Source organism: Malaya genurostris, chromosome 2 (genome assembly GCF_030247185.1).
Source record: "Malaya genurostris strain Urasoe2022 chromosome 2, Malgen_1.1, whole genome shotgun sequence".
Classification (NCBI taxonomy): Eukaryota; Metazoa; Arthropoda; class Insecta; order Diptera; family Culicidae; genus Malaya; species Malaya genurostris.
In genome coordinates this window covers 124,628,392-124,644,857 of record NC_080571.1, presented here as the reverse complement: position 1 = coordinate 124,644,857, position 16,466 = coordinate 124,628,392, and the positions used below count along the sequence as shown (strand labels likewise).

At 36.6% G+C, this 16,466-nt stretch overlaps 2 protein-coding genes and 1 non-coding gene across 3 annotated transcripts; 1 reads left to right on the top strand and 2 right to left on the bottom strand.

Annotated features, from left to right (window-relative positions):
* Positions 1 to 1,039: 1,039 nt before the first annotated feature.
* Positions 1,040 to 5,039, top strand: LOC131430737 (zinc finger protein 678-like). Its single transcript, XM_058595931.1, has 6 exons — positions 1,040 to 1,261; positions 1,333 to 1,477; positions 1,532 to 2,267; positions 2,324 to 2,743; positions 4,180 to 4,377; positions 4,437 to 5,039. Exons 1-6 carry the CDS (start codon positions 1,136 to 1,138, stop codon positions 4,990 to 4,992), a joined length of 2,181 nt encoding a protein of 726 aa, XP_058451914.1. The 5' UTR covers positions 1,040 to 1,135; the 3' UTR covers positions 4,993 to 5,039.
* A 4,288-nt stretch (positions 5,040 to 9,327) lies between these two features.
* Positions 9,328 to 12,598, bottom strand: LOC131429894 (large ribosomal subunit protein uL3). Its single transcript, XM_058594336.1, has 6 exons — positions 12,485 to 12,598; positions 12,130 to 12,322; positions 11,776 to 11,944; positions 10,819 to 10,954; positions 9,936 to 10,325; positions 9,328 to 9,746 (listed from the first exon to the last, which is right to left on the bottom strand). Exons 1-6 carry the CDS (start codon positions 12,485 to 12,487, stop codon positions 9,390 to 9,392), a joined length of 1,248 nt encoding a protein of 415 aa, XP_058450319.1. The 5' UTR covers positions 12,488 to 12,598; the 3' UTR covers positions 9,328 to 9,389.
* Positions 12,011 to 12,091, bottom strand: LOC131433399 (small nucleolar RNA U43). The gene has a single exon (XR_009230199.1). It is a non-coding gene; the product is annotated as a small nucleolar RNA U43 (small nucleolar RNA).
* Positions 12,599 to 16,466: the final 3,868 nt, after the last annotated feature.

Here is a 16,466-nt window from a genome sequence, read left to right as displayed (position 1 = left end):
CAAACCGTTTTTATCTGATAATCAAGATCACAAGCGAAATGTAAGTTAAACAATAATCTAGAATGGTTAGGCCACCATGAATATACTACTAGCTGTATTGATATTTGTAGATTCATGGGTGTTTGTGTTCATTTTTCATCTTTTGTGCTAGTGCCGGTGATATTTAGACTGATTGTTGCAGTTTAATACAGCAACGATAAACATAACCAAACAAGTTTGTTTTGCACCGTAGCAACTAGCATAAAGCGTTTCCAGAAACGATTACCTTCCACATTTTCAAACTATCGCAATGAAAGGGAGTAATTTGCTAGGCTTACTTGTTCAGGCTGTGAACTAAACATTGGCGATTCGTTTGTATGGGACTTAGGGGTATTTTGTATTTGGTTCCACTACGTTCCGGAACGATAACAAAATCCTCCTGCATGTTGTATAAATATTTCAACTATAACAATTTTAACACTTATCACATGATTTTCCTAAGTATTAGAGACAAATTGTTTTTCCATGTAGCATAAATCACACGAGAACTCGATCGAAATAAAACAAAAATAAACTTGCATTTTAACCAATAGAAAAACAAAAATCTAGCGATAAGTGAACGTTGCATCCATAACTGTGGCTCATGTGAAAGCAGCACCCAAATCGTGGTGGCACCTCGTGTCGATCGTGGTGACATCTGCAAGTGTTCACCACGCTGATTGAGCCAATTTTGACACACAGTTCATATGTGAGCCTGTATATCTGTTATCTGTGCCGTCACATTTGTATAAACAAAGTAGAACGATTCTAAATCGAACATAAGTAATCGAGTAATGTTCGAAAATTTAACAACTCGACCGAATGATATTCGAGTTCATACCCAACTCGAACGGAATGCAGAATGGAAATTGCACATTCGATCGGAATATTTTGAATCGATCGACGTACAGAATAGGGGTGAATGTATTAAGTAATATGCTCTCACCTATATAATATATCATCGTGTATTTCATTGGATTCAAATTCTATCGAAATTGCGACTGTCACTCAATTTTGCAACGCACTGAACAGCTTAATTTGCTGTCAATAAACGAGACTGTGGCGTTGTGGCATTTTCGTTCAATCTCGATGCAAAATGGGAAAAAATTGAAATAAAATGGTGAAAACTGAGAGTTGTGCACTGTGTTTTACCAGTAAATCGAAATGGTTTCTGGATATCTACAGCGAAGGAAATCAGACAATGGACATGTCAGCCATAATATCAAAACATTTGTGGTTTGATGTGAGTTGAAATTTCGAAACTAAAAAAATACTAATATCTTTAAAAATAAATTAATCTCATTCGTTTGATAGTTGAAACCTTGCGACCAATGTTATGTGTGTGCTGATTGTTGGAAAAATATCTACGACTTTCATTTATTTTACTGCAAGTTGGAAAAACTACACTTAGAAACGAATGATCTCGATTCCCGAACGGTACAGGTTAATGTACAACCAGGTGATATTGTCATTAAACAAAACTTTAGTATAACCGATAGTATAAATATTTTAGATTTCGAGTTTCATCCTATAGACGAAGTAAAAATTGAACCGCCTGATGAGGAGGAAACACATGAAAACATTGATGAATCAATTGAGAGTAGCAAACCAGAAAATAAAACAGACGAATCATGTTTATCGGAAAAAGTTCGACCTAAAAGAAATGTCTCCACTCCTGTGGCATATAAGGCAGAAAATGCAGCTTCTGATCATGGAGATTTTGATGCAGATTTTCTAGCTGATGATGGTTTCGATTTTGAGGATGATAACGATGTTGATTACACAGAAGATGTTACGGACGACAAAACTAAAACAGTGGAGAATCCAAAAATAGTTAAGCGTCGTGGACGGCCACCGAAAAACGCAGGTAAGAAAGAAGGCATAGGAAATTTAGATGAAGAATTTGGCGAAAGTTCAAAGGAAAGTCACTCGCGTCAAAAATCAAGGAAACAAAAGAAAAACAAAAAAGAAAAGGATTATGATTCTGATGCTACATCAAATGAAGTGGATCGTAAAACAAGCGGCAGAAGAGCAAGAGACGAGCGTTTATTTGCGCATATTACAGAGTTTGTGTGCTATCTTTGCCCAGATCGTGTTGAATTTGACCGATTTCACCATGCCAATTTACATTACCGAGAATTTCATCAAGAACCAGCATATTTGAAATGCTCAAAGTGCGAAAGAAAATGTTTCACACCAGGTGGTTTCATCAATCATATGGAGACCCACGATGACCCTGACAAAAACAAGTATGTTTAAATAACCACTATTCACTTATCTAAATTTTAATTCTTATACATTGCAGATGCAAGATTTGTGGCAAAGTGACAGATCAAAAAATAACGCTGAAGAAACACATGCGCGCACATCGCTTACAGATGGAAGAAGAGTTACCGTTTCCATGTAGGCAATGCCCACGTCGGTTTGAATTGGAAAGAGCACGAGACAAGCATGAGCGCTTACACGGCAGAAAAATTGTGATAAAGCGTGAAAAGGGTCGTGATGACGAGCTGATTGAGTTTTATAAAAAGATTTCTTGTGACATTTGCGACGAGGAAAAAAATGATGGAGTTACGTATGAGAATTTTTGGGATCTTAAAATTCATATGATCGGCGAACACAATAAAACGCCGTATCTTAAGTGTCCGATATGTTTCAAAAAGAACGTTTGCCGTCAGCAATTGTTGGTTCACGTAGATGTGCATGAAAATCCTGATCGCTATAGGTAGGTAGCGTTTGAATAACCTTTTGAAATACTAATATGTATATTCTATAAATATCACCATCGACAAACTATGTATCATTGTTCGGAACATCAATATATCATACTATCAGAAGAAAGTCATTTTCGGAATAAAACGACAAATTTGTTCGATTTTCATTAGAATCGAAAGCATGTGTTGTAAAATGTTTCCTAAAATGATTATAATTGGAAGTTTTTGAATATTTCGATGTCAACATTTCATAAGGGCACATAAACCAATGAGAGTTTCTCTTCGTTTACTTTTCTCTTTTGTGAATATTTCCTTAATTTTCACATGTACCTACAAAGTATTCGTGTAGAATAAAAAACAATATCCCCATGCTTCCAACAGTGCCAAATATGTAACGAATATTTTTATAATAACGCAGATATAGTCGAAAGAGAAAGTAAACAAAGAGAATCTGTCAATTGTTTTTAGGCCCTTTTGAAATGTTGACGTCGATTTAGAACGAATGTTTTATTGTTTTTTGGATTGCTGTTAGGGATTTTTATGGCAAAGTTTTCTATAGTACAGAATTCGAACTGTTCATCAACCGTCTCATACTGTATGTATGAGAAACTTCAGTACGCAGTGCGTACCTTGTTTACATTACCGTTCACTATTTTCATGATTATCTCTATGTTATTGTCGTTCCGACTGTTAGCAGCTTATGTATGTATCAAAGGAGACAGGAAAGCAAATATTCTATTTCACACCTTAAAATGTTTTACCTGATACAGGGTGCGCCAGCTGAATAAATACAATCTGCTAAGACATTCTGTGACCACCCTCAATGACAGTAGGTTTGTGGTTGTAGAGCGGTTAGGGTTAGAGCGATACCGACGATATATTGCTTGCAATGTTTGACAGTACCCGGCGAACGACCAAAATTAGGTTAAAATCGGGTATAAATAAACGATAAAAAAATGTTTGACAGTTGGTTTCAGTATGACTATTTCGAACAGCTGAGCGAAATAATACAGCGGTAGTAGTTTATATCGTATGTATAGCCTTTCTTGTGGATTGGGAAAATAAAGGAAACTTTCCATATATTGGGGAATACTTCCGTAGCCAGAGAGATTTGAAATAACTTGCAAAGGGAAGAGATCACACCGCGCGAACATTTTAAAAGAATAATTGCGGTTGTATCAGTTATGCAAACGTCGGAAGGCAGATAAAACAAAAGAGATTACAGAGCACTGGATATGTAGCAAGCAAACAGGACATGGGAGGACCTAAGTTATCTTTAGTGACAAACCAGGGAGATATCGTCATCACCAGCAGCGTTCACACTCGCTGGATGTCTGCAATCGTTTACTAAATTTTGATAGCCTATGATGTTGGTTCATACTTTGAGCGCCGTACATTTACTTATAAGAAAAACTATATTGTAATTTATGTTTACTACTTGAAACAGGTGTGACATATGCGGCGAAGTATTCCAATTTCTTGAAAAGCACAAATTTAAGGCCCATGGTCGTGAGACAGATCCGAACGAGAAAAATTATAGTTGCGAACATTGTGGTAAAATGTTCCGCTGTGTGATTAATCTCAAGAATCATATAGATCGAGTCCATGCTATCAAGGATGTAACCTGCGATATCTGTAATAAACCGTAATATATACATTCTTTTCCAAGAGACCTTATCAAACCATAACTCATCTCTTTTGTAGTTTCAGTAAAAAGGCAATCAGCGCTCATAAAAGGTCGGCTCACACCGATGAGATGTTCATGTGTGAACAATGCCCAAAAATGTTCAAAACTCGTAGTGGTCTTGAATCCCATAAAAGTGAGCATGATGCAGAGTTGCGCAAACCGGTAAAGTGCGAACTTTGTGGAAAGGAGATGCGTCGTGGTGCCAGCTTGACTAAACATATGAAAGTTATTCACTCCCAAGAAGCCCCAGTCAATTGCAACATGTGTGGCAAACAATTCCGTACTAAGTTTCACATGGTTCGTCATCGTACTAACACTTGCTCCGCAACTATCAATTCAAGACCGTTCAAATGTGAAGTTTGTGGGAAAGGCTTTTCCATGCGTCTGACGATGACGGAGCACATGACAACGCATACAAGAACAAGCTTGTATCAGTGTGCATTTTGTTTTAAGACTTTTGGTTATATCTCTAATCTGTATAAACATCGCAAGAAGGCTCACCCGGAAGAGTGGCAAGAAGTTCAATCAAGACCTGATCAAGGTATCGCAACGGTTATTGAAATAAGAAATTAATATTACATAGTAATTAAACTTAAATATACAATAGACATGTATAAACAGTTTATTTTTTTATTTCCTAAATAATTTGCTTTGAAATTCAGTGGAAATCCTTCTGACATTTAATTTTATTACATAATATTAACCCATTAAAACCCAAAGGTTCTCAAATATATATATATATATATATATATATATATATATATATATATATATATATATATATATATATATATATATATATATATATATATATATATATATATATATTTTTTTTTTTGGGGGGCGGCAAAGTTATCTTTTTTTTTTGCTCGCTCAAGTTAGCTTTCCGAAGATGGAGTTCAGCTGTAAACCAACGATGGGGGCGGCAAATCTCTTATTTTTCCCCGGGTGCCAAATTTCCTCGGCACGCCACTGTATAGCGTTCACAATCGATTATAATCTTCCAATGAAGAAAACATAAATTCACTGGGTTGATCAATACAATAGACTTGTGGTGACTCGTCCCTAAATGATCATAACTAGTGCCGAACGCGTCAGAAAAGACTTAGCACTTAGGTGTTTATTAAGAGTGTTGCAAATAGCAATAACTTTACCTATGCTTAGCGGTTAAGTTGAACTATTTAATACCGTTTTCGTTTATTGAGCAAAGCAGCCCGAGAGCTGACCCAGAGTCGCCCAAACAACTTTTGATATGTTTGTTTTAGCAACTTGGGGTCGCTCTAGACCGGACTCCAATCGTGTAGTTTCGCTCTGAAAATTTTGTCGGGTCGCACCACGTATCCATGCGAGTTTGTTTATATTTTCTTTTTTTTATGAGTTGTTTAGGGCGCCTACCACGTGTTCTTAAGTTAATCCCTAAATAATTCTTAATGATGATCTGGGCTGAAAAGTGCCTTGAATTATCACGACCAACAGGATCTGCATTTAAATCTGAGATGACTCTTGTTGTGTACACTCGCGAAACTCGTCCGAAAGTTGGCTCGGAATCAATTGTAAATTCCGATTGGATTCCAAAGAAGATGAAACAATCCATTTCGGGCGGAATCAGTAAATTTCGGATCCTTAATTGAGCAGCGCTCTTATGACGACTTCCACTGGTAGGCTTTTGGTGTGTGTCCGGCTGTGGCACAATTCTGCTGTTCGGCGCTCGCTTCATTCCAAAAGCGTGAGGTCTTCGACGTTGATCTCCCGTATGTATTTCGAATCTATTGGTAGTTAGTTTTGGACCGAAGATCAAACTACTTTGTTTGACGATTGAAATGGAAGTGAAAATTTTATTAAGTAGTGGAACGTTATGAAAGATTGCGGCGAATAGTCGAGTAGGTGGCAGTAGTGTTTCCAACGTATATCAAATTTGAAATTTACACAGGATTTTGAAAAATTTTGTTCGAGCCTGTATATTTGTTATCCGTGATTAGGGATGTCGAAAATCTCGAATTACTCGATTATTTAATAATTGAGTAAAATTTTGAAACTAATCGATTGAAATTTATTCGATTATCTGGGTTATTAATCGATCACTCGATTATTCGTTTGATTATTACTATGGGATTTTTTTTAAATATTCGATTAGCTCAATAATCGAATATTAGTTTTAAGCTAATCGATTAAATATTACTCGATTATCTAGATAATTATTCGATTACTCGATTAATCGATCGATATTACATCACTATCTGTGATAACACAAAAAAATATGATGTATTCGAAATTACCCTTTCGGCGAAATGACCCATTCGGCGAAACGACTTTCGGTGAAATAACCCACTCTCAATATAAATACATGCAAACAATAAATGTTTTTTTATAATTAATCCTTGTTCAGAAAGCGTCACAACAATTTTTCTAAATACTGTTGATTTAAAACAAAAAAAAATGTCTCCACCAAAATGTTTAAAACATATCCGTTTCTTAAAATAAAGCTAAGATGCTAAGATCAACCTTTATTAAGAATCAGCACCGAACACGCAAACCCAGAATATAGAATCTGTTTGTCTTGATTTGTAGCCGACGGAATTACATCAATAGCCCAAATGTATGCAATTTTATCATTTTATACATACTTGCGATACGGATTTCGATATTTAAGCTTCTCTTCGCCAAGCTTGTGTTCTGGTTTTGTATGCACGCAGTTATTTTTATAGAATTGAAGTTTCTCTACCATTACTACCATTCTGCGATTTCGGTTGAAGTGATAAACCTTTTTTTTATTATTAATCGAGTTCATCTTATATAAATTAGAAATTAATAATAAGCACTCAAAACTTACTCCGAGGTAGTTGCAAATTTCTCAGACGAAAACGACGTAGCATGGGATTTCATCCGAATTCGCATGACACAGAATCAAAGCATACCAATTAAAGTGTCAAATCGTGTTATAGCGCTTTGTGTCTTGCTGTCTAGCAACAACCTACCTCTGGCATGCTACGCCCGCGTAGGACTGAAACGTTAGCTATAATTACGTTTACATTTCCAGTAGCTTCGTTTACATTGCTTCCAGTAGCTTCGTTTTTGCATGGATTGATCAATCAGAGCGATGCTTTCACTTTGATATATCGCTTACTCCTTCAAAACCGTCATCTACGTTAGGGAAATCTGGTAGGCCGGAGATTTTTTATCAGACGATATAGCTGCTAGCTATTAATCAACATTTCAATAATACACTGAAGTCTTTTTTTATGCGAATTTACGTACCGCATAAAAAAAACCGCATAACTCTGAAAATTCGCATAAAAAAACCGCATAACTCTGAAAATTCGCATAAAAAAAACCGCATAACTCTGAAAATTCGCATAAAAAAACCGCATAACTCTGAAACTTCGCATAAAAAAAAACCGCATAACTCAGAAAATTCGCATAAAAAAAACCGCATAAAAAAAGGTCGCATAAGAAAAGGGGTGTACGTTATTTGGCCGAATTTTGTTTGGCATAAATTTATTTGGCATAAATTTGACTGGCATAACTTTTGATTGGCATAAATTTGTTTGGCGTAATGTCTTTTGACATAAAACAAAAAGACATACTGTTTCATTTGGCATAACTGTTTGGCATAATTTTCAACTGGCATAATTTCAATTGTGCATATTTTCTTTAGATATTCTATTTATTCTGGGAGTATTTTCGATTAGTGCTCGATTCTTACTCTCGATTCTTCAGTGAATGGCTTTGTTATGTGTCTATCAATGTGGCGCAGCCACATAAACGAAGCCAAGGAGGCTCGGTGGCACTCAGCCACCTAGGCGACGCCGGCTGAGTCGGCCGCCGACCCGCCGTCGGAAGCGGCGGCCCCCGCACACAAACCTTTAATCCACTCGTTGGCCGGTCTATTCAAAGCTAGGAGCTATCCCTTGGCCTCACATTAAAAAAACCGCAAGGCGGCGAAGCCGCCTTTAGAATTTTTTTTCTAGTTTTAGACCACAACGAGGACAAGGCAACCTCGGCGGCGCCAAGCCGCCGAGGTAACGCAGTCCGAGTCGTCCAATCACTAATCGGAAGACCTATAATTCAAGTGTTTCAGGCCGTTATGTATTACAACCTTTTTAATTACTCCCAGAATAAAACGAATCAAAAGAAAATATGCACAATTGAAATCATGCCAAATGAAAATTATGCCAAACAATTATGCCAAATGAAACAGAATATATTTTTTATTTTATGCCCAACGACATTATGCCAAATAGATTTATGCCAAACAAAGTTATGCCAAGCAAAATTCGGCCAAATAACGTACACCCTAAGAAAAGACCTCAGTGTATATAATTGAAAATATATGGCTATGAACATTCAAATCAATGCGTAGAAATATTTTCAATTAATTGGGGAAATAATATTACTGATTGAAACTAAACTGACTGAGCTGTACGTGTTCAAAAGTTGATCATGTTTCAACTTGTATTTACCCTGGACTTTCTAATTTGCACCCCTATATATCAAATGAAGATTTGTTCCTCATTAAAATCGTTTGGTAGTCAATTCGTGCATTTTTTGGTTTATATTGAGCTAAAAAACTAGAGATTATGAAAAGAAATAAACTAATTAATTGATTTTGCCTTTTATCCACTATTGTTAGATTCAATTTTTTTTTTAAATTTTTACGCAAAATGTAGTGTTTCGTCAAAAAATATACGAGCGTTAGGCATGTACGATGTTTGAAAGCGTGATTAATTCGAACGTATCGCGTAAACAAGAATTATGGTGTAAATTTCTATAGTATGTATTGCAAGATAGGCCGTTTGGCGTATAATATATCATACGCATTATGTCCTAGCGTATGAAATATACGCCAAACGGCCTATCGGGGGTTAATTGCATAAAAGGAAAAGTTCGGACTAACAAGTAGCTTTCAGATGAGCTTCTATGTTGTGATTATACTATCTCTTTTATTAGAACATAGATATTATTAGCATATCTTATGCTGATGATTTAGCGGCGGCAGCAGCAGCAGCAGCCTGGGCCTTTTCCTCACGAATACGATCTTTCTTGAGCACACCGTAGTAGGCTCTCTTATCAGCTGGTGTCTGGAAGCGACCATGTCCCATTTTCGAAGATGTATCGATAAATTTGAGCGAGATCTGTTCCAGAGAAGCTCGTTTAGTATGAACCAGTAGAGACTTACGCAGCGTAATGATACGTCGCTTAGCTCCAATACAGCATCCCTTAATCATAAGAAAATCATTGTTAATTTCACCATAGAATGGGAAACCACCCATTGGAGTAATAGATTTGTCCGTCAAGTCATACTCGGTGGCAGCACTGTTTTTGATGACCTGTAATAGAAAAAAGTGATGTTGAAATAATTGTTTGATTGAACAACAAGGCTGCCGAAAACTGCTGTAATCAGTCCTATCATTATGTATACATTATGTTTCATCGTATGTAGAATAAAGTAAGATGATGTCGGCTACATCGGGTTTCATCATTGATATTAGCTTCGAGTATTACTTCGTTAAACGTACCTTGCCATCCTTAGTGTGAATGCCAGCTCCTATGCGATATATCTTCTTGTTTATTTCGGTTCGGTGATGGTAACCTTTTTGACCAGCACGAGCAACTGTGAAGGCAACACGCGATGGATGCCATGCTCCAATACAGGCAACTTTACGCAGACCCTTATGTGTTTTGCGGGGTAATTTCTTGGTATGCCAACGGCTAGTGACACCCTTGAAACCTTTACCCTTGGTAACAGCAACACAGTCGATCATCTCATCCTTGGCAAAGACTTGCGAAACTGGAACTGGTTTCTCTAGATGCTCCTTAACCCAGTTGACCTTGTCCTCAATGGTCCCTCCATTCAGTTGGATCTCAATAATGTGAGCCTTCTTCTGTCCTTGCTTGATCAGACGAATCTATACGGTAATGAATATATTAGAACTCAATGTTTTTCTTCAATTGGTTAGAATGTAGCTGGTATGGTTTATCTACGCGATCACAGTCCAGGGACTACGCGAAAGATCAGGAATATACCAACGATCGCCACCCGCAGGGCAATTTGATCTTCGACATTGAGGAATGACCATGCATGATAAAGCAGAGTCTGCCCCCGATTTTAGAAGCTTCCGTCAGAACAGAAACTCCCAGGTTATGTCGATATCAACAGTTCGTCGAGAACATTTGAAAATCACATATGCAAATGACAATTTTGCTGTTTAAAATCTATTTTGATTATCTATTCGTTATTATAGAAATGTATGCTATTCAATACTGTTTGCATGTTAGCTTTTGGAAGACGTGACAATAATTGAGTTATTAAGAGAAGCCAAATTAAAAATAAAAACTACCATTTGTTTTTGTGACCTTATGAAATGTTTTCGTCAAGTAAATTTCTACCTAGTTACTCACCTGCGAATGAGCAATGACACGGATGAATTTACAATAGCGAATCATTTTCTTGAAGTTTTCGTCAATTGACTTCTTGCCCAGATCATCGGTCCATTTCTTAGAAGCTTTAGTGAAAGCCTTCCTCTTGCTCGAATGCCTTGAGTCGAAAACGAAGAAAGTAATAATGAAAAGAAAAAAGGAGAAGGGTCCTCATCAAATTCCTTGAGCGGAGAACCAGGTTCTCTAGTTATGATCACCACAATTTTCTGTATGAAAATTGGCTCACATAACAAGCATTAGCTCTCTTACAACGATCGAAGAGCTTAATTTAAAAATTAATATTTATCTTTTTGGTCATGCAACTGAAGTCGGCAATCAATATGGGATCAGAAGGAAAGCAGCAGTTGAATATGTCTCAAACATGGTTGTTCAGACATCTTGCCAAACAAGAAAAATTTCATCATAAACTGAAATGTCTGTATGTAGTGCCAAATATTTCTTAAAAACATCAATCAAATTTATTTAGTGCTGTCTATTGGTCATCTGTTTATCGTTAATATCAAGTGTTACTATGTATAATACAATAGAATATTACGATAGTCTCACGACAAAAGGGCCTAACTGCAAATGAGAGCCTCTCTTTGTTTACTTTCTCTTTTGTTTATTACGGAGCCATTATCACAAATTCTCTGAAGTTTTCAAAATAAATCGAAGGCTTGTAGTTTTACCTTGAAAGTTTTGTGAAGAGTAATGCGTCAAATACAAAATCATTTCGGTAAATCGTGAAAGAAAAAGTAAACAAAGAGAAAATGTCATTTGCAGTTAGGCCCTTTTGTCGTGGGACGGTCGATTAGACCTTATGCATTCCAAATGAGATTGAAGTGTTGAAATATTGACAAAAGAAAACATTTTCTCGTGAAGGATTCATCATTAATAACGTGGTTTTTGCTTAGATTGCTACTGCTTTAATGTACTTACCAGTTCTTATAGAAACGACGACGACATTCCTCTGAGAGATGTTGAGCCCAAACGTTACACAGAGCACGTGGTCCAAATGGAGTCTCAATATATCCAACAGCCCCCACAATTACAATTGGAGGAGTTTCTAGAATAGTAACCGCTTCAACAACTTCCTTCTTATTGATCTCTGTAAGATAAAAAAGCAGTATTAGGCAATTGGCTAGCAACATTGAAAAAATGAAAGTGATAATAATGCATCAGACAGCCCTAGTTCTAAACTGGTTTGTAATCATAGTTAATCAGAAAAAACCGTAAACTTTAATTTAATCATCATTTAAGTGTATGTTATTTTAAAACATAATTTGAGCTTACTTGATCCAGGACGATCCGCTTCCCGAACAATGTGGGTCATGCCAGCTTTGTATGCCAAGAAAGCGGTTAAATGGACTGGTTTTGATGCATCATCCTTGGGGAATGCCTTAATGCGACCCTGATGGCGAGAAGCACGTTTTTTAGGATAAAAGGCCATGGAACCATGACGCGGTGCTGAGAATTTACGATGCGACTGAAAGCAAATGCGAGGTTATGTTGTAGTAAGTGAAACTAGCTTTTTAGTTTAATTATTCTTCTAGATATTTAATAAACAAAATTGATTCGATCTATTTGAAATAACAAACATTCTTTAGGTAATGTAGAATTATTAATTTGAAATTAACAGAAAATTTACCATCTTGTCCACGTACACGTCCGACTTCCACGAGGTTTCAGTATGGAAAAGGATGGTTGTACTTTACTGCAGAATTGCAAAGGTAAAGTGCAAGAAACTTAACGACATGATCGATTATTCGAACTTTCGTCAAATTTGTCAACACACTGCAAGAAAAGTGATTCAGTATCAGTGCTGTCAACTGTTTTTTTTTCCAAAAATCTATCTGTACAATATCTTTCTCGAAAAATCAAACATCGATTTAGTGTGGAAACAGGTCGCTCGACCTGGTTTACCCCTATGGAATCTAACACAAAAACTGAAAATCGGTATTTATCTGTATGAAAATTGAAATATCGGTATTATGAAAGAGCATATCACGCGTTCTTTTTAGAACGGCCAATAAGCCACCTGTCAACTTCCACTTTCGATAGAAATTGCAAGCGAGCTATGAAAGACAGAGTATTCAATTTAACACCAGACGAAAGAGAAAACTTTTCTCTGCCGTTTACTATTATAACTTACTCTCAGCGAGTCATTCGAAATTACGCTTCAAAGTGAATGTTGATGGATGGTTTATTTGCCGTTCTCAAAAAAGAGGCGTGATATCTTTATTCCTATATCGAGCCCAAAAATCGGTATAAATACCGAGAAATCGGTATAGTTGGCAGCGCTGTTCAGCATTCTTGCAATTTCGCCCGCTTCTGAAAATTTCTGGCAGTCAGCAGAAACCTGGTAAAATTCCAACTGCTGTCGAAATTTTGCAGACAGAATTGAGTTTTCTATACCCCTGTGGCAAATCATTGGGCCGCTAATGACACGTGAATTATTTATGTCATTTTTAGTGATTACTAAGTAATAGCGGCCCTTACACGAGAATTATTTTTGTCATTTTTAATGATTACTAAGTAATGAAATTCCACATCACTACTCAACTCATCACTACTGTACTTACACGTTTATTAAAAATGACATTACTTTTGAGTAATGACACATTTAATGATCGTGTAAAATCCGCCATTGATACTAAGAGATAAATGTCTAGAAATTGAAAACCGCTGGGATATTTTGTCATGGAAACAAGCATTATATGGTATTCGGCTAAAGTACGATTTACACGTTATATCAAGTGATCGTTATACCATGTTCACATTAGCGCTAATATCACTTGATATACCGAGATGATATGCATATCATGTCGAAGTGTTCACATATGATCGAAATGATATCGTTTGACAATGAAGTTGTCATATTGAATGTTCTCATTAGAAATAAGATCATTAATATTACTTTTCTCTATTAAAATTAAATCAAGAGTTGAAGTTTTGCATTTTATGGTCTCCGAACGCCAGTATTCGTTGAAAAATTCGAAATTATAATGATTTTTCATTGTCACTCTCGAAGTGACGTTCATAAATGAGTGCGTTCAATGCCATTATCCGTGTTGCTAGTTGCGATTTTTGACAACTCGACATAATATCGTACATGATATCCCGGATATCATGCCAAAATGATAATACGCGTTGACATCAAATTGTATGGGATATCAAGTGATATCGCACATGATATCATCGGATATCAAGTAAATCCGTATATCACTTGATATCAGCGCTAATGTGAACATACTATTACAGACAACCCACCAAGGAAGCGATTAGATCTTGTTGACCGCTAAGCATTTGTTGAACAACATACTGAACGAAAGACTCATTCAGTTTGTTGGTTTGTTGTTCTTTTTTGATCATAAGGTATTATATATTTACATCAAACATGTGTTATTAAATGTTTATGATATCAATTATTGGCCTGTTGTAAACTTTTGTTGTGCCGGGTAGGATTCACGACACTCACGGCACTCCGAAGGAAGATAGGAATAAAAAGTGTTCGTGAGTGATTTACCGCCAGTTACCACAAATATAGCGACCCCTTGATAATGATAAAAATAATTTTCTTGCCCAACACTGTTTAAGTTGTTACGAGCTAGTTTCCACGGAGCCCCATAATAAATAAACAAACCATTTGAGAAAATGTAGAAAAAGTTTTATTAATTTAAATGTTGAATTGTATCCGACATTCTTGACATTCGATTACTTTCAGGTTCCAGACGTCTTTCGGGAGATTGTAGTTACTGTATATTCTCTGCTTGAGAATCGATTATCAAATTATTTGAAAGAAACTTGTTTTACGATCAGATTCCATATCCTAAGAAAGTTGATCCCCGAACTTTTCAAATGTCTTTCATGTTCATCAAATTTTACCATCCGTTTTGCGAAGAACTTAAAATCACTGAGAGTAGATGCAGAGGAATTTCTCGAATGTCCAAAATATGACTTCATATTGTTTTACAACATGTACACTGATTAGCAACGAGAGTTGAACAATTTGAAACAAATTCAGAAGTGACAAATATACAAAGAATCGGGGAACAATTGGAATATTTTTAGTTTAGGAAGTCATTAGAAAAGAATAAATATAAATTTTGTTTATAAGTACATTCGTACCTGCATATGCAGTGCGATTTTGGCATGGATATAAAGTTAAGATATTAAATTAAAATATTCAAGTATCTTTGATTTGCTGCAAATGAGTTTCTTGCATTTCGTACAATAGTACTGATATGTAATGTTTGTAAACAACTTATCGCCATTGTTGCTGTGCAGTGAGCTCTAGTAAATTATTGTTTTTTTGGTTATTTAACGTTTATATTCTGTTTGTGGTGCGCTACTCGGTTGCTAATTTGGTTGGCTTCTGTCTGGTTCTGGAGTACAGTGCTTGGAGAGTGTTTTCGATCAGTTTTTTGCTGCCGTTGGTGATTCATTGAGTGCACAATATAACTGACCATAGTCAACACATCAGTAAGACATCCAGTTCCCAGAGCTTTTACGTGACTGCAGCGCCATCTGTGTTTCAATGTCATCTGTCTCAGATCATTGCGATATGACCAATGCATGTGATCGGTGTGCCAAAACCGTCTTCTGATGAGGATTTCATTTCGTGCTCGGGTTTTTGCATTCATGTGGTCCACATGAAGTGTTATATATCTATATCTTCTGTTGGATGTGCGATTTCGGCGATTTCCGAGAGAATGGAATCGGTGTGTGCTGAGCTGAAGGTCGAAATTTCTAAAAATAGCCAGCAAATATCTCGTCTTAACCGCAAAGTATCTGTTTCCACACCGGGACGAAAAAACGATAAGAGTGTTACCAGAGTGTTCCAGTAGTCTGGAACCCTCTTTACCTCAATGGAGCTCATATAATAGAATCTATACAACGAAGATTCGTACGTTTTGTTCTTCGACGATTACCTTGGAATAATCCACATCAACTGCCGAGCTATGAAAGTCGCGGATTGCTGATTGATCTTGACACACTACAAGTACGACGAGAGCTGTCGCGTGCTTTGATGATAGCTGATATTTTGAATGATAGGATTGACTGCCCCGCTTTGCTCCGTGAGGTTAATATCAATCCCCGTAAAATTCGTCCCCGTGCTCTCCGTAACAACGCCTTTCTTCGACTACCTCTACGTCGTACCAACTATGGAACAAACGGTGCCGTTATAGGTTTGCAAAGATCGTTCAATCGTGTATCATCTGGATTTGACTTCAACCTTTCACGAAAAACAATTCAAGCAAATTTTTTACTTAGTATTAGAAATTATCATTAGGACTACAATGTGTCTGTTGATTTTACAATAATTAACAATATACCAGATCGATTCAGCTATACCATTTTGTAACTCGTGTACATAGCGGAGAGCCGTCATAGATCTAAGTCTGATTACGTTAAACTATTTAACTAGCATCGGTGGATATTGAAACGTTGCGTCATACCAACAACGCAGTACCCAATACAAAAGTTCTGGCCGCATACGGAGCTAATCTATCTACTAATCTAACGCGTGATGATGATGCAGAATTTGCAACTTGCCGCGAAAAAAGGATCTTCCTCTCGAGGCAGTTTGTTTTGTTCACTTTCTTCAAGTCTTCAACATGCAGTAACCA